General features: G+C 42.3%; 1 protein-coding gene across 1 annotated transcript in view; it reads right to left on the bottom strand.

The window, feature by feature from the left end:
* Positions 1-23,057, bottom strand: part of LCT (lactase) — a 50,704-nt gene that overhangs the window by 26,436 nt on the left and 1,211 nt on the right. Inside the window, exons 2-6 of the mRNA XM_068544000.1 lie at positions 14,673-14,752; positions 11,790-11,873; positions 9,984-10,086; positions 8,481-8,559; positions 5,142-5,868 (exon numbers count right to left, since the gene is read on the bottom strand). Coding sequence (XP_068400101.1) covers positions 5,142-5,868; positions 8,481-8,559; positions 9,984-10,086; positions 11,790-11,873; positions 14,673-14,752 — 1,073 coding nt within the window. The remainder of the gene's footprint in view (positions 1-5,141; positions 5,869-8,480; positions 8,560-9,983; positions 10,087-11,789; positions 11,874-14,672; positions 14,753-23,057) is intronic.

The raw sequence follows: 23,057 nt of genomic DNA, 5'->3' as shown, positions 1-23,057 counted from the left end.
CCTTACACCTAAAGGAACTAGAGAAAAAAGAACAAACAAAACCCAAAGTTAGCAGAAGGAAAGAAATCATAAAGATCAGAGCAGAAATAAATGAAATAGAAACAAAGAAAACAATAGCAAAGATCAATAAAACTAAAAGCTGGTTCTTTGAGAAGATAAACAAAATTGATAAACCATTAGCCAGACTCATCAAGAAAAAGAGGGAGAGGACTCAAATCAATAAAATTAGAAATGAAAAAGGAGAAGTTACAACAGACACCACAGAAATACAAAGCATCCTAAGAGACTACTACAAGCAACTCTATGCCAACAAAATGGACAACCTGGAAGAAATGGACAAATTCTTAGAAAGGTATAACCTTCCAAGACTGAACCAGGAAGAAATAGAAAATATGAACAGAGCAATCACAAGTAATGAAATTGAAACTGTGATTAAAAATCTTCCAACAAACAAAAGTCCAGGACCAGATGGCTTCACAGGTGAATTCTATCAAACATTTAGAGAAGAGCTAACAACCATCCTTCTCAAACTCTTCCAAAAAATTGGGGAGGAAGGAACACTCCCAAACTCATTCTATAAGGCCACCATCACCCTGATACCAAAAACAGACAAAGACACTACAAAAAAAGAAAATTACAGACTAATATCACTGATGAATATACATGCAAAAATCCTCAACAAAATACTAGCAAACAGAATCCAACAACACATTAAAAGGATCATACACCATGATCAAGTGGGGTTTATCCTAGGAATGCAAGGATTCTTCAATATATGCAAACCAATCAATGTGGTACACCATACTACCAAATTGAAGAATAAAAACCATATGATCATCTCCATAGATGCAGAAAAAGCTTCTGATGAAATTCAACACCCATTTCTGATAAAAACTCTCCAGACAGTGGGCATAGAGGGAACCTACCTCAACATAATAAAGGCCATATATGACAAACCCACAGCAAACAGCATTCTCAATGGTGAAAAACTGAAAGCATTTCCTCCAAGATCAGGCACGAGACAAGGATGTCCACTCTCACCGCTATGATTCAACATAGTTTTGGAAGTCCTAGCCACAGCAATCAGAGAAGAAAAAGAAATTAAAGGCATACAAATTGGAAAAGAAGAAGTAAAACTGTCTCTGTTTGCAGATGACATGATACTATACATAGAGAACCCTAAAGATGCCACCAGAAGACCTAAAGATGCCACCAGAAGAGCTAATCAATGAATTTGGTGAAGTTTCAGGATACAAAATTAATGCACAGAAATCTCTTGCATTCCTATACACTAATGATGAAAAATCTGAAAGAGAAATTATGGAAACACTCCCATTTGCCACTGCAACAAAAAGAATAAAATACCCAGGAATAAACCTACCTAGAGAGACAAAAGACCTGTATGCAGAAAACTATAAGACACTGATGAAAGAAATTAAAGATGATACCAACAGATGGAGAGATATACCATGTTCTTGGATTGGAAGAATCAACATTGTGAAAATGACTATACTACCCAAAGCAATCTACAGATTCAGTGCAATCCCTATCAAATTACCAATGGCATTTTTTATGGAACTAGAACAAAAAATCTTAAAATTTGTATGGAGACACGAAAGACCCCGAATAGCCAAAGCAGTCTTGAGGGAAAAAAACGGAGCTGGAGGAATCAGATTCCCTGACTTCAGACTATACTACAAAGCTACAGTAATCAAGGAAATATGGTACTGGCAGGAAAACAGAAACATAGATCAATGGAACAAGATAGAAAGCCCAGAGGTAAACCCACGCACCTATGGTCAACTAATCTATGACAAAGGAGGCACGAATATACAATGGAGAAAAGACAGTCTCTTCAATAAATGGTGCTGCGAAAACTGGACAGCTACATGTAAAAGAATGAAATTAGAACACTCCCTACCACCATATACAAAAATAAACTCAAAATGGATTAGAGACCTAAATGTAAGACCAGACACTATAAAACTCTTAGAGGAAAACATAGGAAGAACACTCTTTGACATAAATCACAGCAAGATCTTTTTTGATCCACCTCCTAGAGTTATGGAAATAAAAATTAAAATAAACAAATGGGACCTAATGAAACTTCAAAGCTTTTGCACAGCAAAGGAAACCATAAACAAGACGAAAAGATAACCCTCAGAATGGGAGAAAATATTTGCAAATGAATCAATGGACAAAAGATTAATCTCCAAAATATATAAACAGCTCATGCAGCTCAATATTAAGAAAACAAACAACCCAATCCAAAAATGGGTAGAAGACCTAAATAGACATTTCTCCAAAGAAGACATACAGATGGCCAAGAAGCACATGAAAAGCTGCTCAACATCACTAATTATTAGAGAAATGCAAATCAAAATTACAATGAGGTATCATTTCACACCAGTTAGAATGGGTACCATCAGAAAATCTACAAACAACAAATGCTGGAGAGGGTGTGGAGAAAAGGGAACCCTCTAGCACTGTTGGTGGGAATGTAAATTGTTACAGCCACTATGGAGAACAGTATGGAGGTTCCTTAAAAAACTAAAAATAGAATTACCATATGATCCAGCAATCCCACTACTGGGCATATACCCAGAGAAAACCATAATTCAAAAAGACACATGCACCCCAATGTTCATTGCAGCACTATTTACAATAGCCAGGTCATGGAAGCAACCTAAATGCCCATTGACAGACAAATGGATAAACAAGATGTGGTACACATATACAATGGAATATTACTCAGCCATAAAAAGGAACGAAATTGGGTCATTTGTTGAGACGTGGATGGATCTAGAGACAGTCACACAGACTGAAGTAAGTCAGAATGGGAAAAACAAATATCGTATATTAACGCATATACGTGGAACCTAGAAAAATGGTACAGATGAACCGGTTTGCAGGGCAGAAATAGAGACACAGATGTAGAGAACAAACGCATGGACACCAAGGGGGGAAAGCCACGGGGTGGTGGTGGTGGTGGTGGTGTGATGAATTGGGAGATTGGGATTGACATGTATACACTGATGTGTATAAAATGGATGACTAATAAGAACCTGCTGTATAAAAAAATAAATAAAATTTAAAAATTAAAAAAAAAAAACTGTTGTCTATCAGCTTCAGAATAAAGACTAAATACCTAAAAAAAAATGTCTATATGTGTATAACTGAGTCACTTTGCTGTACAGCAGAGATTGACACAACATTGTAAATCAATTATACTTCAATAAAAACAACAAAACAAGGGCACTAAGCTGAGTGCACACTGTGACTACACTATGAATGTAAGGAAGCCATGACTGGAAGGAAATACTGGTAGAACTATGAGAAAGATCTTTTCTTGGAAATCTTTCCTTAATGGTGTCATAATGTTTTGTAAATAAAAGGAAGAATTGAAAGAGAAAAGTGAGGTGGGGCTTCCCTGGTGGCGCAGTGGTTAAGAATCCGCCTGCCAGTGCAAGGGACACGGGTTAGTGCCCTGGCCTGGAAAGATCCCACATGCCGCACAGCAACTAAGCCCGTGTGCCACAACTACTGAGCCTGCGCTCTACAGCCCGCGAGCCACAACTACTGAGCCTGCGTGCCACAACTACTGAAGCCCGTGCGCCTAGAGCCTGTGCTCCACAACAAGAGAAGCCACCGCAATGAGAAGCCCACGCACCGCAACAAGGAGTAGCCCCCGCTCGCTGCAAGTAGAGAAAGCCCGCGCACAGCAATGAAGACCCAACGCAGCCACAAAAAAAAAAAAAAAGGTGAGGTGGACTTTCTTATAAAAGTCTCTGTAGAAAAGTCTCAGGAGCCACGGCTGTAGGGATAAGAAGCCTAAGGTGAAAAGGCTGGGATGAGTTTTACAACAAAGAGACAAACAGAAAGGTTCAAGCTTTCCCCTTTCAGAAGTGTTCTCTCTCTCCGTGGGTACGGTCACTTGCTGAACAAAAGCAGAATGGAAGCCTTGACTTAAGTGCTATATTTTGGCATTTCATTGAGTCATTTACTCACAGTATTCCAGCTCACTCTCATTGTGGGTATTTTGAATTGTTCTCTAATTTTCTAATGGGCAGTTAAGTGTCTTGATGGCACTTAACATCTAGCTTGGGGCCCAGTGAATGCTCCTCTTTCAGAAGAGGACAGAACCCAGAAGGTGCTGGGGGAAAGCTAGACTAATTGTCTGTCCTGAAGAATGCAGCCAGGGAAGCTGGTAGGTTTCCTGGGAGATTCTGAAGAAAAAGGGAAATGATGGATGGGACCCATGTTAAGCCATTTTAAATTTTGTCTCCAGGATATACATCCCCTTCTTGTTGAAATGATACCCTGATTGCCCTCTGGAAAGACCACCCTCTCCCCTCCCCACCTCCCTGTCTCTCAACCAGTGTGTTGAGGGGTAGAGCTGGGACCTGGGTCAAAACCAATCAGTGCCACACAGTCCCCTAGCCTAGACCCAGTGACTGGTTCAGGGATGGGCACGCAACCCATGCAGAGACCATGAGCATGGGGAGAACTTTCCTGGGAACGCCAGAACAGAGGCAAGCTGTCTTTTCTGTTTTCTGCTGATCTTGAAATATGAGAGAAGGATTGCGGCCATCTGGCTACCAGGCAGCCCAAGAATAAAGCCAGTGAGGGGAGCAAGAGAAGAAGAAAAATCGAGTCCTGGTAACATCATCTGTGGTCTAATCAAGCTCCACTCTGATCAGCTAAAACGAAGACTTTTCATTTTCCAGAACTCAGAACCTCCCTCCTTGTTTAAGTCAGTTTGGGTTGGGTTTTCTGTCACTTGCAATTAAGAGTCCTGGCTGACATGGAAAACTTGCTTTGGAGTCAAGGGACTTGGGCTCAAATGTTGGCTTCCCACTGCTAACCCACTAGCAATGTCATCACCAACAATTGCTTCTCCTCCTAAGCCCCGATTCCCTCATCCATCAGAGCCGTTCTGAGGAGGTGGCAACAATTTTTAAAGTGCCAGAATAGTGTTTGGACAAATAAGGTGATTAACAATTTATGGTTCCTTCCCTCCCTCTGATTTCCTTTAAAGGAAAAAAAAAGGGAAGACTTGCTGATGGGAAGGTAAAATAACATTTTTCCAACCCAATGTCCTTTCTCTTCCAACAAGTAGGCATTGCAAGGATGGGAAGTACCTTAAAAGAGGCCACCCCTGGGCTGGAGATGCCCGGTGCGTGTTGGCCGGTGCCGTAGCCCGCGTAGCTCATCACCCACGGCTCGTGGAAGGTCACCCACAGCTTCACACGGTCCCCAAACGTGGAGAAGCAGAAGGCCGCATAGTCCAGGAAGGCATCCACCACGCTCTCATTCTGCCACCCGCCGCGATCCTGCAGGGCCTGAGGCAGGTCCCAGTGGGACAGCGTGGCCATGGGCTCGATATGCGAGTCCAGCAGCCTGTCGATCAGCATGTTGTAGTAGGCGACGCCCCGGAGGTTGGGGCTCTGCCCCTGCCCAGTGGGGAAGATGCGGGACCAGGAGATGGAGAACTTGTAGACCTGGGCCCGGAGGCCACGAAGCAGGGCGACGTCAGTGTCCACCTTGTGGTAACTGTCACTGGCCACCTCTGGCGTTGCTTGGCCCTTGGCGGTGTTCTGGTGTCCAACTCTGTCCCAGATGCTCGCCCCTCTTCCATCCTCGGCCCAGCCTCCTTCCACATTAAAAGCCCCTGTGGAGACGCCCCAGAGGAAACCCTCAGGAAAAACATCCTGCAGGAAAGCATCCCTTTCTGCCCTGGACTGGTTGGCAAACATTTCCCAGACTCTCTGATAGGCCGAGTGGGGCAGTGAGGAGTCTACTGCTGTCTCCGGGTCCAGCTGCAGGGTAGTCCGGAGGGTCAGGTTGTCAGTCAGAGAACAAGACCTGCTGCAGGAGTGAAGTGACATGAAGGGACATAGTAAGTAATGACTCTGTAAGTTACAAATGCACAAATGTAAGGTACAGCACAGAGTCTGTGCTTTTAACCACATATCACTATGTATGTGTGTAGATGTGTAGACATTTATGTGCATGTTATGTTTTATTTCAGAAATAAATGTATCTGAAATAAACATCAGAAATAAACATAGCTGAAATAAAGCATAACATAAAAATGCGATTCTCATATGCAATGAAGTCTGATATATTCTATTTACTTTTAATCTGTTTTCCTTCCCTCTCCTTCCTTCCTTCCTTCCTCCTTCCCTCCGTCCCTTCTTTCTTTATTGTTTTCTCTATCTGAGTCCTGTCCTGCAGGCTGGAAAGCAGTGCGTGATAACATGCAGCAGTTACAACAGCAGAGGGCAACCTTGAGGAAGGGTTGGTGGAGGTGGGTGTGTTTGACCTGGAGAAGAGAACACACATGAGGAGAGGGAGTGGAGTACAAGAGCACCTCCCTGTCCTTGGGCCATCGAGGGGCTGACACTTATACAAGGTTGGCCCAGAGCACAGAACCGGTAGAAGTGACGGGGACACTGCAGAAAGACCTCCCTCCCGTGGAGTGGAGCCTGGACATTCCAAACTTAAGCTCCTCCTATTTTATGAAGCATCAACTCATCTGCATTTGGTAGAAAAGTGGTGAGGGGAAATGATAGCCTATAGTTGTGGATTACCCAGAACAGATGAATGACTCTGGAGCACACCAGGGACATGGAGGGGTGCCCACTCAGCTGTTCTGACCCAACCCTTCTGACTATGACCATCCTTCTGGCTTGGGTGAGAAGAGGTCTTGAAGAAACAAACTGCCCCTGGATAACACAGAACTTGCCATACAGGCCTTGGAGCTGGGAGTCCTGGGTTTGCCTAACTTGGGAAGAGATTTAGCACAGAAAGTCTCTATGCCCAGCCCTCCAGGTGCCCCTCCTTCAGCCACCCCTCACCCCCCACTCTAAGCCTCCTCAGAGCATCCCAGGTAATGCTCTTTTCCCCTCCTCCGGGGAGCAGTGCTATATCTCCTGCCATACTCTGTGCTAGAATCACTGGCGGGCCTCTCTGTCTCACTTCTGAGGTCTAAAACACTCCGACGAGAAAATGATGTCCATCCTCTCAGAACTCCCTTCCACCTGCCCCTGCAGGTTCTCCATCAACATCCACCTGAGTGAGAACCCCCCGCCCCCACTCTTGGTTTAACGTTAGCCAATGTTGGATCTTCCCTGCAGGCAAGGTACTGAGAGATCAAGGTGTTAGAGAATCCTGGAGCCGGTGTCTCATGTCATCTTGTGGTTTTGCAATCATTGTGATCTCAGGGTGCCCCCTTTCTTTTTCTTTGGCCATGTCATGCGTGACATGTGGGGTCTTAGTTCCCCAAGCCGAGATGGAACCCGTGCCCCCTGCAGTGGAAGCACAGAGTCCTAACCACTGGTCCGCCAGGGAAGTCCCCAGGGTACCATGTTTATTATGACCTCCTGAGTTTTATTTTTCTGAAAAGATAGCCCAGCACTCCTCAGCTGACTCCAAGTGTGAACAGAGAGCAGTTCTGATCTACTTGCTCATCATACTGTTCATACTCCCAGCACAAAGCCTGACATGTGCAGCTGCTTAGGGTCTGGTGATCTGAACTGCTGATTTGAAGTGAGTTGAGAGGATTGAACAATGGAAGGAGACACAGCTGAGGACAGCCAAATGTTGGGAGAGAAAAAGTACAAAGAGGTGGTGGCAACTGAAGTTTATGATCTTGGACAGAGCTGTGCTAGAAATGTCTGAGGTGAGCTCTAGCTGAAGGTCTGGGAAGCCAATGATTGCCTCCGGGCCTTGGTCCTTCCTTGACGCATGGTACATGATGTTCAGGTGTGTAACATACCCCCACGGAGAGCTGAGGGTTCTGGGAAACTCCCTGCACTGGCTTCCACACCAAACTTTTCTCGAGAAGCACATTGGAATATAAGTTCATGAGAATGATATAATTACGGAGATAACCTCAAATCTACTCTAATTTTTTTTTCAGTACGTCACTTACAAATTTTGGTACTTTAGTCATGTGCTAAGAAATTATTTGCAATCCCACAATAATTTAAAACCTTTGTCCTGAGAAACTGCTGAGTTAGGCTTCTGCCCTGCTGCACAGCTGGCTTTCCTATCTATGCCATCTCCTCACGGGTAAGATGTTTCACATTTTGTGTGAGGAATTGGTGCAGAGAACTCACCTTACTTACTCAGATCACATAACTTCAGGGATGGGCAGATCTATCATTAACCCAGCCTGCTCGTCCACAACCTCACAATGCCTCCAACAAGATCTAAACTAGAAGGCAGGGGTTTAAACACCAGCTCTGCTAGTTGTGTGCACCTGGGTGAACTAGAGGAGAACCGTGTGGTGGCCAGAGACACTGCTCCCTGCTTTCCCCTCTGAGCCTTCATCTCTTGTCTCTAGAATGGCCACGAAGGACTCACTGGTCCAAGATGCAGATGACAAGAGTCCCCTGAGTTTACACATGTGAAAGAACAACAGAGTATTCTGCAAATATCAGTTATTGATAGTCCAACGGGAAATCTAACATTACCTTTTCTTGGAACTTGATGAACAGCTCAGGAATGTACTAAGATCAAACCCAATGGTGAGCATCTGTTCTTCACTTAAGGCTGTAAGAGAAGACGTTTAATTCACTCCACCTGAAGCCCAACCAACAATATGCATGACTACTATCAACAGTTTTCCTCATTTATACACCACACCCAAGCCCCAAGCAATGGCTCCAAGCCCCTCTGGAAAATTCCACAGGCTAAAGATTTATAGAAGTCAAAAGTGATAGCACAGTGGTTCTCAAACTTCCATGTGCATCAGCATCACCTGCAGAGCTTGTTCAACACAGATTGCTGGGCCCACTCCAAAGTTTCTGATCTGTTTCTGATCACAGTTTCTGATCTGAGGTGGGCTCTAGAACGTGAATGTCTAACAAGTTCCCAAGTGATGCTAATGCTGCTTGTCTGGAGACCAAACACGGAGAACAACTGACTCAAAACTCAAATATCAGAAGGGGACGGAATTTTTTTTTTTTTTGTAAGAAACTATACATAAACATAAAATTGACCATTTTAACCATTTAGAAAGTGATGGGATTTAAGAACGGAAATCATTATACCATCAAAGATGAGTTAGGGCAAGAGTTATTAGGTGGTATCCGTGGATGCAGTTCAAGAGGTCTGTGAAGCCAGCTCAGCACTGGTTACAGGTGGTAGAAAGGGCACTACCAACTTCTCCCATATTCTGACCTTACAGGGAGACTGAACTGGATATCCAGGCATGCAGGAGCGTGCCCCTTGGCCCTTCCTGCAGAGTGTCTAGTGGTCCTCAGCCCCTGAGGCCTTAGTGGACCTCCTACTTTCCCTTGGCCGGATTGGACCAGGAGCAATCTTCTTCTTCTTCTTCTTTTTTTAGTCGCACCATGTGGCATGTGGGATCTTAGTTCCCCAGCCAGGGATGGAACCCGTGCCCCCTGCAGTGGTAGCACAGAGACTTAACCACTTGACCACCAGGGAAGTCCCAGGAGCAATCTTCTGATGCATGGCCTACCCATCAGATTCACTCTCAAGAATTTGAACTAAGAGACACCAAGGAGATGCTCCATGAGCTGTGGGTCCTATATCTGAAGATTTTGATTAGGTAATGGGGAAATGAACAAAAGTAAGGTGGCTGAGGCAGCCCTGCCAAGGGGGGCAGAGATGAGAGACGTTAGAGGGAGGGGTAATGGAAGTGGACAGATGGGCACAGGGCAGTTGCCATGCTTACACCTGACATCTGAGGCCTGATGGTCTTTATTTCCATGAGACCAAGGCATCCTTACCATCCTCGTACAGAACCTCTCTTCTTTCTTGGGTCAGTGGGAGCTAAGGGATCAAGACCAACAACAAGAAGACAAGGGACACTAAACCCATCTGGGGTGGGCTCTGAGACCACCCCTCCTCTGGTCGCTCCTCCCATTGGAACCCCAGACTTTTAAAATAGCTACCCCACAAGCCAGTGCACCAAATATCACTCCAAACCTCTCCAGTGATGGTCCACTCACCTGTGAGAAGGCTGAAGAACAGATCAGATGGGTTCTTCTTGGTGGAGAGGCAGTCCTGGAGTTTCAGATTGAAGATGAAAACTTTCACTTTTGGCTCAATAGTCTGAAATGATATAGGCCAGCAAGTGAACTGAAGCTGCCTAGAGTAAGTTTTTTGTTAACAGGGACAGATTTTAAAGATGAGAAGTCACGACACTCAATTTGGTTTTGGAAATGACCACTAGCCATCTCAGTTAATAAAGAGAGCCGACTCTAGACTTGAGGGAGAAAAATCTACACTTTTCAATAACATAGACCATTCTCTACACTGACCCCCACCAAAGAGACAGGTTAATTTCTGCCATCACCTCAGGCTACAAGGTACCTCCTAGAACCAGTCACTGTGTTAGGACCAGGAACAAGGCAGTCTGCTCATGTCAGGGGCCTGTGCTGCTACAAGAAGCTCAATCAGGTGCCACCGTCACGATGTTTATGGATGTCTAGGGCTTGCTTCAAAACAATCTGGTTTGAGAGGGGGAAGGTAGGGTATAGATGAAACAAGATCAGCCACGAGTTGAGAGCTTTTGAAGCTGGGGATGGCTTCATTTTACTTTTCTTTCTACCTTTGGATATATCTGACATATTCCATAAAGAAATTTAAATGAAGCTATCTTCATTAAAATTGGAGCAGGTGTAATTTTTCTCCCATTTCTAGCCATTTCAGTGTCAAAAGAAACATCTTTAGGCTGACATGTCGTTTGACCTCACTTTAGGTTACCTTTTTTGGGGGAGGTTGGGTTTGGTCATTTTTCCCACACTAAGTTTTCCTCCTCTGAGTAGTTAACAGCCACTGAGAAATACCAATAGCAACTACTTAAAAAGAAGCCAGGCGGGTTCTTTAATTTCTCAGAGCAGCCAGTAACAATGAGCCTCAAGCCTTAATCTCTGAGAAACCAAGTAAGTCGCTCAGAACCAGTTGGAGCGTGACCCACGTAGCCTTGTTCTTTCCCTGGGCCAGGTCAATGCAGTAAAGCCAAACTCCTAAGGGAACTGAGGGTTTTCCCCTTCCTGAAAGATCCATATGCAGTGAGGCAGCCTGTGGTATCACAGGACTGGAGAGCTGGAGGAGCCCTCTGCTGAGTGGGGAAGCCTCTGGTGAGCAAAGTCTCTTCTGAGAAGGGAACGTGGGACCCCTACATGTACCTCCTGCAGAATTCAGAACCTGTGGATGTGCTGTGGGTCCTCAGGCCCTAAGACACCTGCGTGCCAGTGGGGAGCAGCAGCTGAGGCTCGGAGAGGGGGTGCAGGTGCTCTGAGGAGAGTGGAGGGATAGTGAGGGCTGGCTTGTCAGGGTAAATATTTACATGACCACATCCATGAAATGTCTGTTTTAATCTCAGAATGAGCACTGGAATTTGGATTCTCAGTAGCTTTCTACACAAGAGAGCAGAGTATCCATGTAAATATTTACTTTAACAAGCCAACCCTCATTCCTTTCCAGGGAAGACTATCTAACCTCCAGATGTTCTCTATAGGAATCTCCCCAGATGCAACTCTGCAAGTATGTGGACTCTTTTATTTGTTTACTTATTTTTGGCCACACCGAGAAGCTTGTGGGATCTTAGTTCCCTGACCAGGGATTGAACTCGGGCCCTTGGCAGTGATGAAAGCACAGAGTCCCAACCACTGGACCACTGGGGAATTCCCTGCAAGTATATGGACTCTTGGAGGAAGTTCAGTTTACACATCAGCTGAAGCATTAAATGTCTAATATGCTCTCAGGAAACTTTGCCATTCATCATCAATATGGAAAATAGCTCAAATTACCTGCAATTTACTCAGCTTCTGCCGGAAATCTGCCTCACTTTGGCATTCATAAGATAAATCAAGAGAGAGGAAGTCAACTGCATCCTGGAAATAAGTAAATAGGATCATCAGAGCACAAGGAATTTCAAGAGAAAGAACTGCTCAGAAGTATTCTTTTTTTGTTTCTCCCCTTATTACTAAAAGGAATACTCCAAAATGGGATTTTCCAAGGGAGAAGCAGGATGAGGAAAAGCTGGGGACAAAGTGAGAATGTGTGTGGGGTGTGCCTACGTGTTGTGGGGAATACATCACGTGTGCCCTCAGCAAAGTGCCTGGCACACAGGAAGCTCTCAATAAATGCACACAATTGAATGAGTGAATGAAAGAAGCACCATATGCCAGAAGGGGTGGGTATCCACCAAGTGGATGAGCACGAAGGAAGGGAGTCAGAGGCCAGAGCTGCCCTGAGCAGCACCTCCTCACGGCCTTCCACTTTGCAGGACGGAGGCAGTGGGGCCCTCACCCACACACAGGCCCCTTAGTAACTTCAGCAGACCCTACTGGGGTTTGGGGTTTTGTTTTAATTGTAGGCTATAGTCACTGGCTATGTTCAGGCCACAGTTTAAAGTCCACCCCAGTTGGCCCTAGCCTGGTCCACATTATTATTGGAGAACAGAACTCTCATGGTCCATGGACACCCCTGTCTGTGCTCCAATTAAGGACATACCCCTCTGCCCTGTCTCTGGCCTGCATATACTTTAAGAACTACAGATTCAGAGTCTAAACACATGCAGATACCACGGTGATTCCCTCCCTACCCTCTTCAGCGAGCCATTTCTATCCTGGCCATGACCAGATCATTGCCTGTCTTCTCCCCTTCTCTTCTCTTGGGACAAAGACCGTCACTAATGGCATCTGCTGACAACCCAGTGCACTGTGACATTTGATAACTGACTCTCCTCTGGCTCCCTATGGCTTTCCCAGTCAAGTTATCATCGGTGTTTACTCAACATTCCACAGGCTTGCTCCCCGCTGGTGAGCTCCACTCGAACATTCCCCTCTGCCCTATCAGCGCTTGCTTTGTTTGTCAATTCCATACAGCACATGATCATTGAGTTCATACTCTTGAAAGTCACTGTGCTGGGTTTAAAGAAGAGTAAGATCCACAGAAGCTTACAACTTGATACAGAGTGTTAATAGATGCACTGACTACATGAAGAACAGGCAGAAAGTTCTAAGTGCTATATGAAAAATCCACATCAGTGCTCCTCAAATCTTGGTGGGGATTAGACTCACCTGGGAACTTGGGAAGCCTATGAAGGCCCAGGGCATCCCTCCACATTAAGCCTTGGCCTCTGTGTTCTTTACTAGCTCTCCAGGTGATTCTGGTACACACCAAAGCTTGGGAGCCGCTGATCTAAACAAATGGCTAAGGGTTCCAAGCGGGGAGAGACAACATCAGGTTGAGTGAGGGAGTATTATTAACAGAGGCCTCCTGATGGAGGGCATATTCACACAGATGTTAAAAATAGATAGAATTTTGTTGGAAGAGATTTGAGGAAGGCCAGGAGGATAGGACTTGAGGTAGGGAATGCAGGAGAGCCGCCAGGAAGCATAGCATACACGCTGGGACAAAAAGGTGAGGCCAGAGAGAGAGCAAGAGGGCCTGAGTGAGCCATATTCTGGAAGGCCCTGAGGAATTTCACCAGTTCAGGGGAGTGTAGCTTCTCAGTAGGGAATGAACAAAATTGTGCTTTCGGAAGGTGGCCCAGACGCGTGGCAGGAGTGGGGGCAGAGAGACCAGTTCAAAGACTGCTGCTTGACAAACACTTTCCAATCAGCACTTTGGTCTCCTGAGCTCATAACTGATAGCAATTATCGGCCCTTGTAAAAGAATTTATGGTAATCTGGCCATACAATCAGTCTTGGACCCGGTCATTTCAGAACCTTATCATGTCTGGTTTTTAAATCCCTGAGCTGGTAAATCTGAAATTGGACCTTGGCATATGGGGCCTCCATCATAGCACAGACACCAGTGCTGCACAACTACAGAAATCAGTTGTTTTCTCTGAGGGCATTCCATACCGCCCAGCAGCCAACATTACAAGGGCCAAAGCTGTTAAATTCTCAGATGTTTTAACTTTTCCTATTAAAATTATATTTAAAAGTTGTATTTAGAGGAGGTAAAAACCAGGATGGGCACTCTAGGGAGCACATTATTTTAAAAAAAAACCCAAAAAACCTTTACCCTAGTATCTGTTTTGCTAAAAAAACTGACCTCTCTTCTAAGAAGCTCTTTTAATAAAAAGTCAGAGCAAGAGCAGAGGCATTTGACTTCTTTGTGCAGGCAAAAGCTGACACTTGACCAAGTGAGAGCTGGGGCTACAACAAATAAAGATTTTGTTTTAAAGTAATTATGAGGGCTTCCCTGGTGGCGCAGTGGTTGAGAATCCGCCTGCTAATGCAGGGGACACGGGTTCGAGCCCTGGTCCGGGAAGATCCCACATTAAAAAAAAAATAAATAAAAATAAAGTAATTATGAATCTAGAGAATGCATAACACTCATAAGAGGCACTTGTAAGAATGTCAAGCAAACTATTATACAGAGGATGGATAAACAACAAGGTCCTACTGTATAGCACAGGGAACTATATTCAATATCCTGTGATAAACCATAATGGAAAAGAATATGAAAAAGAATATATATATATATATATGTATAACTGAATAACTTTGCTGTACTGCAGAAATTAACACAACATTGTAAATCAACTATACTTCAATAAAATAGATTTTAAAAAAAGAATGTCAAGCCAACAGACAAAAATTTCTCTTGGTTTTTTAAAATTAAAATAGCAACTTTCCTGAGAAGTTACAGATGCTATTTCTTTGGGCTGTCATTACCTTGGCAAGTGCAGACGTAGATGGCTCTAGCAGGAGCTCGGAGACCGCCTCAGCTCGCAGGACCACAGAGAGCTTTCCGCCTGAAACCAACCAGAGGAAGGGCTGAAGGTGAGAGAGGAAGGAGCCTGTGACCCCAGAAGCCCCTGGCGAACTCATTTCCTATGGACCTTTCTATTCCATGTTCACTGACTTTAAAAAGGATTTCTTAAGAAATCACTCACATGATTTTACCCTAGCTGAAAGATTTTAGAAAACAAGGTAGCTCTTTAAAAAATGTCCCTTTAAAGAGTGTTTCACAGGATGGTGAAGTGCAGGACCCTTGTAAAGTCTTTTGTAAGAATAAAAGCAGTTCCTTCCCCCAACTCTGAGCAATGTAAAAGGCGGAAAGGCGAGAACTGCGTCCTATGTTCCTAATAAGCCTTGGCCTCTGCGTGCTTTACAAGCTCTACAGGTGATTCTGATACACACTAAGCTTGGGAACCATTGGTCCCAAACAGCTAAGGGTTCCAAGTGGGGAGAGACTTTTGAAAGACAGGTCGTTCTCAGGGGACTGCTGTTACCTGTCCTTTTTTGTTGTGCAAATGTCCATTCGACACTTACTGCACATGAAGGAAATATAAACCTGTGCAGCTTGTACCCACTTGCTTTGACATTTGCTCACCTAACAGTGGTGCTTAAGCTTATGTGCATCAGAATCACCTGTCCTTCTCGTCAGCCAACTGGGGTGGGCCCAGGAGCGAGTGCCTTTTAACAAGCTTCCTGGGTGTTTCTGAGGCAGTGATGCTCAGACCACAACTCGAGACACGCTGCTGTGGACTTGGGATTCCTCAGTTGTTAGCAGTGTCATCTAACTCTTTGATGTGCATAAGTCTTTATCTCCTGCTGGATTGTGTGCTCCTTGAGGAGCAAACTTAAACATTTCTCTAGGCCCTCCAAACAGCAAGCTTAGGACTGGGTGCATAGGCAAGTGCTCAGACCTGTGCTTTGGAAACAGTGAACAAAAATTGAATGAAACCAGAGTTTGAGACTTAAACTATAAGACTATATGCCTGACTTCTCTCCTGCATCCAAATTCTATACAGGAGAAAGATCTCCCCAGTCAATGAAACCACCATTAACAACCGCTGCCAACTACCAAAGTGCTTATTTTGATAAACATAATGGAACTTTGAAATCCCCTGAGCAGGGAATATCACTCAGAGACATTTAGTCCTCATTCTGATAAGATAACGATATTTTCCAGTTATTCAGTGATTGTGCCCGATGGAGCCATTTCATCTTCCACAGATTTCCATGCTTCAGTCTATCATCACATCAGCTCACATAGAACACATGTTCTCAGACTGTGCTCAACACTTTAAAATGTACAATTTAGTATTATCTCTGGATCAAGGACATGACACAAGAGTACAGTTAATCCCTAAGCACAATTGACCCACAAATCACTTCTATTTGACTTTACAAGCTGTTTTTAGCATGAGAGTGAACAAATGTACCTGAAGTCCCAGAAATTCTCATATCATACAAAATAAACTTTCCGATATGGTTCCCAACCTGTTTCCAGTGCAAGCACAAACTACTTCTTAAAATAATGTAAAATGCAAATTACTCAAAACTAGATTCTCATTCTAAGCTTGCAGTTTCATGTTTTCTTGGGAATGAAATGGGGGGTAATTGCTCTGGCTTAAGATAATTTATCTTGTAATTTTTGCTGGATATGGTTAAAAGTCAGTATTCTTGTCTACAGAACTCAAAATCAGTATTTGTTGTGGGTTGAGAATTAACTGTTTCAAGGCCATGTAGAAAATCACTGCATGGCACTGTGTAAGTTCATGTCCCTCACAGGCATTACTAGATTTCACTAAGGATAAGCTCAATTCTGTTTCCCCCACAAAGGGAAGTCGTTCCTCCAAAAACCATTGCCGTTGTCCATTAAAAAATAGTCCCTTTCCGTTTGCTCCTTTCCCTTTTGCCCCAAATGCTTCAATAAAAGTAATACGGCCAGTACTGAACTGCCAGTATCAGTGCTTCAAGAGGTGGGTGGGGACTACAAGTGTTGCTGTAGATTGTGTCCCAGTGTTGTACAAGAGGAGGGTGCTGTGTGCAACTCTACTCTTATGTGAGAGGGATGTTCACTCTCCTGCCCTCCCTCTGACTCTCTGCTAAGAATCTTCTTTTGTATCCTTCCCATGGTAGCACATTGAAAACATCAATAGGAGGTTTATAATAACACATATAGAAAGATTAGAAAAGAACTTTTCAGAATTGTGGTAAAAATACGTAACATAAAATTTACCATTAAAAATTTTTTTAAGTGGCTTTAAGTATATCCACATTGCTGTGCAACTGTCACCACCAACTACCTCCCAAACTTCTCCATCATCTCAAGCTGAAACTCTGCGTTCATGATCAGTATCTCCCCATTTCCCCCACCTCCCAGCCTCTGGTAATCATTATTCTACTTTCTGTCTCTGTGAATTTGATCATTCTAGGTCCCTCATATAGGTGGAATCATACGATATTTGTCCTTTTGTGTCTGGCTTATTTCACTTAGCAAAATGTCTTCAAGGTTCATCCATGTTGTAGCATGTGTCAGAATTTCATTTCTTTTTAACGCTGAATAATACTCAATTGTATGTATCTAGCATATTTTCTTTATCCATTCATCCTTGTCTGGGCATTTGGATTATTTCCATCTTTTGGCTATTGTGAATAATGTTGCTATGAAAAATGGGTGTGCAAATATCTGTTCAAGTCCCTGCTTTCAATTCTTTTGGGCATATACCCACAAGTGCTAGATCATATGGTAATTTTATGTTTAATTTCTTGAGGAAGTGCCACACACTTTTCCATAGTGGCTACACCATTTACATCCTGGCCAGCAATGCACAGGGTTATAATTTCTCTCTATCCTCACCAACACTTGGGATCTTCTGCTTTTTAAAAATAGTAGCCATTCTGGTGGCTGATGCACATAAGCAGGAGAATTAATTAATAAAATGTGGCTTAGTCCCACAATGGAATATCAGATAGCAGTGAAAAGAAGATACGATAGCTATATTCAACAATATGAATAAGCTTTTGAAACAGTTTTGTTTGAGAAAAAAGAAGTCCTAAGGACTACAAAAAGTATAATATTCTTTCATGATGCTCAAAACCAAACCAAGCAAAATTGAATACTGTATTGTTTAAGCACACATGCAGTTGGGATAGAAACTATATTTTAAAAAAAGTAATGGAATCTCAATGAGATACCATCAGAATGGCTAAAATAGAAAGGATGAAAATGCCAAACGGTGAGGATGTGAGGCCACTGAAATTCTCACACACGGCTAGTGGGAGTATAAAATGGAACAATTGCTTTGGGAAACTGGCAGTTTCTTAGAAAGTCAAATACATCTCTCCCCTGTAATCCAGCAATTCCACTCCTAGGTATTTATCCAAGAGAAATGAAAACATGTCCATGCAAAAACTTGTACAAGAAGGTTGATAGCAACTTATAGGAGATAAAAACTGGAAATTGCCCAAATGCCCCTCAATTGTGATACATCCATGATAGAACACCACTTAGAAGAAACAAGGAGCAAATTACTAATACAGCAACAAAATGAATGAATCTCACAAACATGCTGAATGAAAAAAGACAGAAACAAAAAAGTACACACTGTATGATTCCATTCATAACTATGCTGATAGAAGTCAGATCAGTGGTTGTTCCTTGGGTAGGGATTGATTAGGAAGGGATAAAATTGATCAGGAATGGGATTTTTGGAGGTGTTGGTTAATGTCTTATATCTTGATAAAGGTATGGGTTACATGGATGTATGTGTTTGTCAAAACTAATCAAACTGTAAAATTAAGATCTATGCACTTCACTGTATGTAAATAATACCCTGATAAAAAAATTCTTAGGAAAAAATCAGAACTGCATTTCACATTGTTTATTTTCTAATCAGCAGTAAATGGGAATTTAATATTTGAACATATTTTTTAAACATGGTGAATTTTGGGGGGCTATAATATATTTAGTAAAATCCCACTTTTTCTGTAATTAAATATTTTTATTTAAAATGTTTGACCTTGTACCTCCATTATGGACACCAAATGGGGAAGAGGGGAAAGTCATAGACTAATAAAAGATGGATGGAATATTTAGCACAGTGGTAACCTGGGATGGGGTGGGGGAGAATGGGAGATGAGATAGGGAAAAATATACAAGTAGACATAAATTGTGGTATGGTCTGTTTTGTTTTGTTTTATAAATCCTCAACCTTCCAATTAATTTTTTAACATTAAAAAATTGAGATATAATTCATATACCATAAAATTCATCACTTTAAAGTATAAAATTCAGTGGTCTTTAGTACATTTACAAAGCTGTGCAACCATCTCCACTAATTCCAGAACATTTTAGTAACCCAAGAAGAAATTACATAACCATTAGCAGTCACTTCCCATTCTCTCTTCTAGCCCCAGATATAGCTGCTCTACTTTAGTGTCTATAGATTTGTCTACTCTGGATATTTAATATAAATGAAATCATATAATATGTGGTCTTTTGAGACTGGCTGCTTTCACTTAGCATACTGTCTTCAAGGATTATCATGTTGTAGCACGAATCAGTACATCATTCCTTTCAAGGGCTGAGTAATACTCCATTGTACTGATATGCCACTTTTTGTTTATTAGTCAATTGATGGACATTAGGGTTGTTTCCACTTTTGGTTATTATGAATAATACTGCTATGAATATTTGTGATGCGTTTTTGTCTGGACATTTGCTTTTATTTCTCTTGGATATATAACTAGGAGAAGAATTGTTGAGTCATATGGTAACTCTAAAATTTAACTTGAGGAACTGCCAAACTGATTTCCAAAGTGGCTGCACCATAATTCATTCCCACCAGCAAAGTATGAATGTTCCAGTTTCTCAGCATCATTGCCAACACTTGTTATTGTGTCTTTTTTTAAAAAATAAATTTATTTACTTATTTATTTTTGGCTGCGTTGGGTCTTTGTTGCTGCGCACGGGCTTTCTCTAGTTGTAGCAAGTGGGGGCTACTCTTCGTTGTGGTGCGTGGGCTTCTCATTGTGGTGGCTTCTCTTGTTGCGGAGCACAGGCTCTAGGCACGTGGGTTTCAGTAGTTGTGGCACGTAGGCTCAGTACTTGTGGCTCTTGAGCTCTAGAGCACAGGCTCAGTAGTCGTGGCACACAGGCTTAGTTGCTCTCCAGCATGTGGAATCTTCCCGGGCCAGGGCTCGAACTCGTGTCCCCTGCATTGGCAGGTGGATTCTGAACCACTGCGCCACCAGGGAAGTCCCTGTCTGTCCTTTTTACTACAGCCATCCTAGTTGATGTGAAGTGGTATAATATATATATATATTATATATATGTATTATATATTATATATAATTTTTTGCTGTTTTCTTGCTCTTTAAAAAATTGAAGCATAATTGACCTACAATACTATGTTAGTTCCATGTGCACAACATAGTGATTCAATATTTCTGTGTTACAAAATCACCACAGTATTCTGTTATATTTTAATTGTTGGACTGAGTGGTCACTCCATGGGTATTCGTTGTTGTGTGGCTGAACCACACTGACTCTATTTTGTCAGCTCCATCTTAGGCCCACAGTCCTACCCCCTCCCCTTCCTGTGTGACTGAGCTTTAGCCTACTCACAAGTAATGCACCCAAGCCAGATAAGTTTCCTATCAACTTTTACCCTTGTCTTCATCTGATATAAGAACTGGAAGAATGCTCTTCAGCTGACACAGATGGTTAATGGTCCACAAGGAATAATGGTCATGAGACCCCCGAGGGGACGGAAAAACTCCCAGTCCCACTGGTGCAGATGTGCTTCTCCCTTAATAGTCAGATTGCATTTTTAGCTTTGGCCCCTTTAAATTCCCTTGTGCCCCTTTTGGCAGTGAGGAATGCAGCTGCAAATGCTTCCAGATCGCTGTTCACCCGATCCTACCCATATGTAAGTTACCCACAATAAACTCCATAATTGCATTTTATGGAGTTGCCTGCTTCACCTTTTGGTCTCAAAGTTCCTCTTCAATTTGGGGGATATTATTCAATATCCCCACCTTCGAAAAGTTATTTTGCTTTGAACCAACATATGTTATATAACTTTTTTTGTGTATATTAAAAATATATTTTACAAAGAACAAAAAAGCTATTTAATTGGACTAAAAAGGGAGGGGAGAATGAGAGAGAGAAAGGAAGAAGGAAAACCACCTTTTGGAATAGTAAAGAGACTGAGAAGAGAATTTATTTTGTGTCCTGCATTATATCAGGGGCAGATAATGTAGTGATGTTGATGAAACATGAAATGAAGGCTGGGAGGAATGAGCAGAAGAAGAAAAGAAGGAAAATATGAATTTAAGAAAGAAATAGTCTTTAGTAACCTGACGGAGATTAAAAATGAAATATATAAAGCATTTTAATAAATGTGTCTAGTTTTATAATTTAAATTACTCTATTATTTAGAATTTTCTAAAAACGAGACAGATTTTCCTTAATTTCAGATGATCCAGTTCAGCCTTGCCTTCTTTCAAAGTTCATTTTACTCAAAGCTTCTTCAGTAGAATCACAGCCAACAAACATTTATTTATTTATTTTCTCACTCACCCCATGATAGGCTTTCCAAAGAATCCAGTTTCAAATCTGGCATCTCCTTCTTCTCCCTCCCTCTACAGTTCATGAAATGGATAGCTGGGCTTCTTGCTGTTCCCTCGCCAGGGGCTTTGCACTCACCCCATGGCCAGTAATCCTCCAGATCCCATGGTTGCTCGCTCCCTCCCTCATTCCAGCTGGCTCAAAAGGTGGTCTGAGGACAGCTTTTTTGACAATCATATATAAAATAGCTCCATCCACACTCACACTCTTTCTGCCCTTGTCCTGCTTTTATTTTAAACGTGGAGAAAATGTTTAACCTCTCTATGAGCACATACATGCAAATAAAGAATATAAGAAGATAGTAGTTTTCAGCTGTCAAATTACCAATGACGGAAGAAAATTTTCACATACTGGGAAGTCATTCTGACTTATACATGATTTAACATAAACTTTATGCTAACTAGAACATCCTGTTTTGTAGCCTATTAAACATACATTGTACATCTGCTTTAACCATTAAAGAAGAGGATGCATTGTTCAGAAGTAAAGAATGTCTGTTTCAAAGATAGACATAAATGCCTCTTTTCCTGGGACATCAATGCTAGTACTCCTTTGATAATAAGGCTCCCTTCCCAGGTGCCAAGCCATACAGACTCGCTGTGTACATGCTAATCTGTCTTTTTTCAAAACTTTGAAGGAATATACCCCAGTCATGGTTGATGTTCTTCGTTCTGACAAAATATAAAACTGCTGAAAACCATGCTTCCCTGGCGGAGTTCCTCAGAGCTATCTGAGAGGCTGTCTCTGAGGATAGAGTCCTCAGCTTGGCTTGAATAAAAGTCTCTTCTACTCTTACAGTAGATCGGTTATTGACTATTTCTGTCTATACCAATGATAAAAATAATTACGTCATTGAAAACAGGCTGAGTGGGGTCAGAAGAACAATTTTATAACTGTTAGTTAAAGTTACAACTTCTCTGGAAAATAATTTAGCAACATCCTTTAAAGTCTTAAAGAATGCACATCTTTTGACCCAGTCATTTCAGTTTTAAGAATCTATCAGAAAGAATTTATCTGAAGGCAAGCATTTATTTATATGAATGTTCAATGCAACATAATTTTTAATAGTGAAAATTAAATAAACTTATATACAAAAATGAAAGAATATTTTAAACTCTATGATCCATTAATATAATGGGAACCTGTAACACCACTGAAAATCATGCTTTCAAAGAGTTTTTAATAAAATGAGAATATATTCATTAAATATGTTAAGTTTCAAAGGTAGAGTATACAAGTATGCAGATGTATTATATACTATGTATAAAAATATACATACAGTATATAATAAAAACCAGAAGGCATATATAACCCAAAATTGGTTCTCAAAATTGGTGTACCAATTTTTTGGTGTACCTAGCCTAGATTCACCTAGGGAATGTATTAAAATCAATGTCTTGATTCTGTCCAGGCCTACTGAATTGGAACCTTAAACTAGCCATGAAGCAGGAATACGGACAATTGTAAGCATGCTCTTCTCACTATCTGTCAGCATATTATTATTTTATCTTTGTATTTGTCTCCCCTGATGGAATGTAGGCTTCAACTAGAACATGTAACTTGCTTTGCATAAGAAAAAGGGGAGGCTCAGGAATTCCCTGGAGGTCCAGTGGTTAGACTCTGGGCTTCCACTGCAGGGGGCATGGGTTTGATTCCTGGTCGGGGAACTGAGGCCCCCCAAGCTGAGGGGCATG

The sequence above is a fragment of the Eschrichtius robustus genome, chromosome 5 (genome assembly GCF_028021215.1).
Source record: "Eschrichtius robustus isolate mEscRob2 chromosome 5, mEscRob2.pri, whole genome shotgun sequence".
Taxonomy (NCBI): Eukaryota; Metazoa; Chordata; class Mammalia; order Artiodactyla; family Eschrichtiidae; genus Eschrichtius; species Eschrichtius robustus.
Note: the sequence above shows the minus strand (reverse complement) of the source record. Positions and strands in the feature narration are given on the sequence as shown.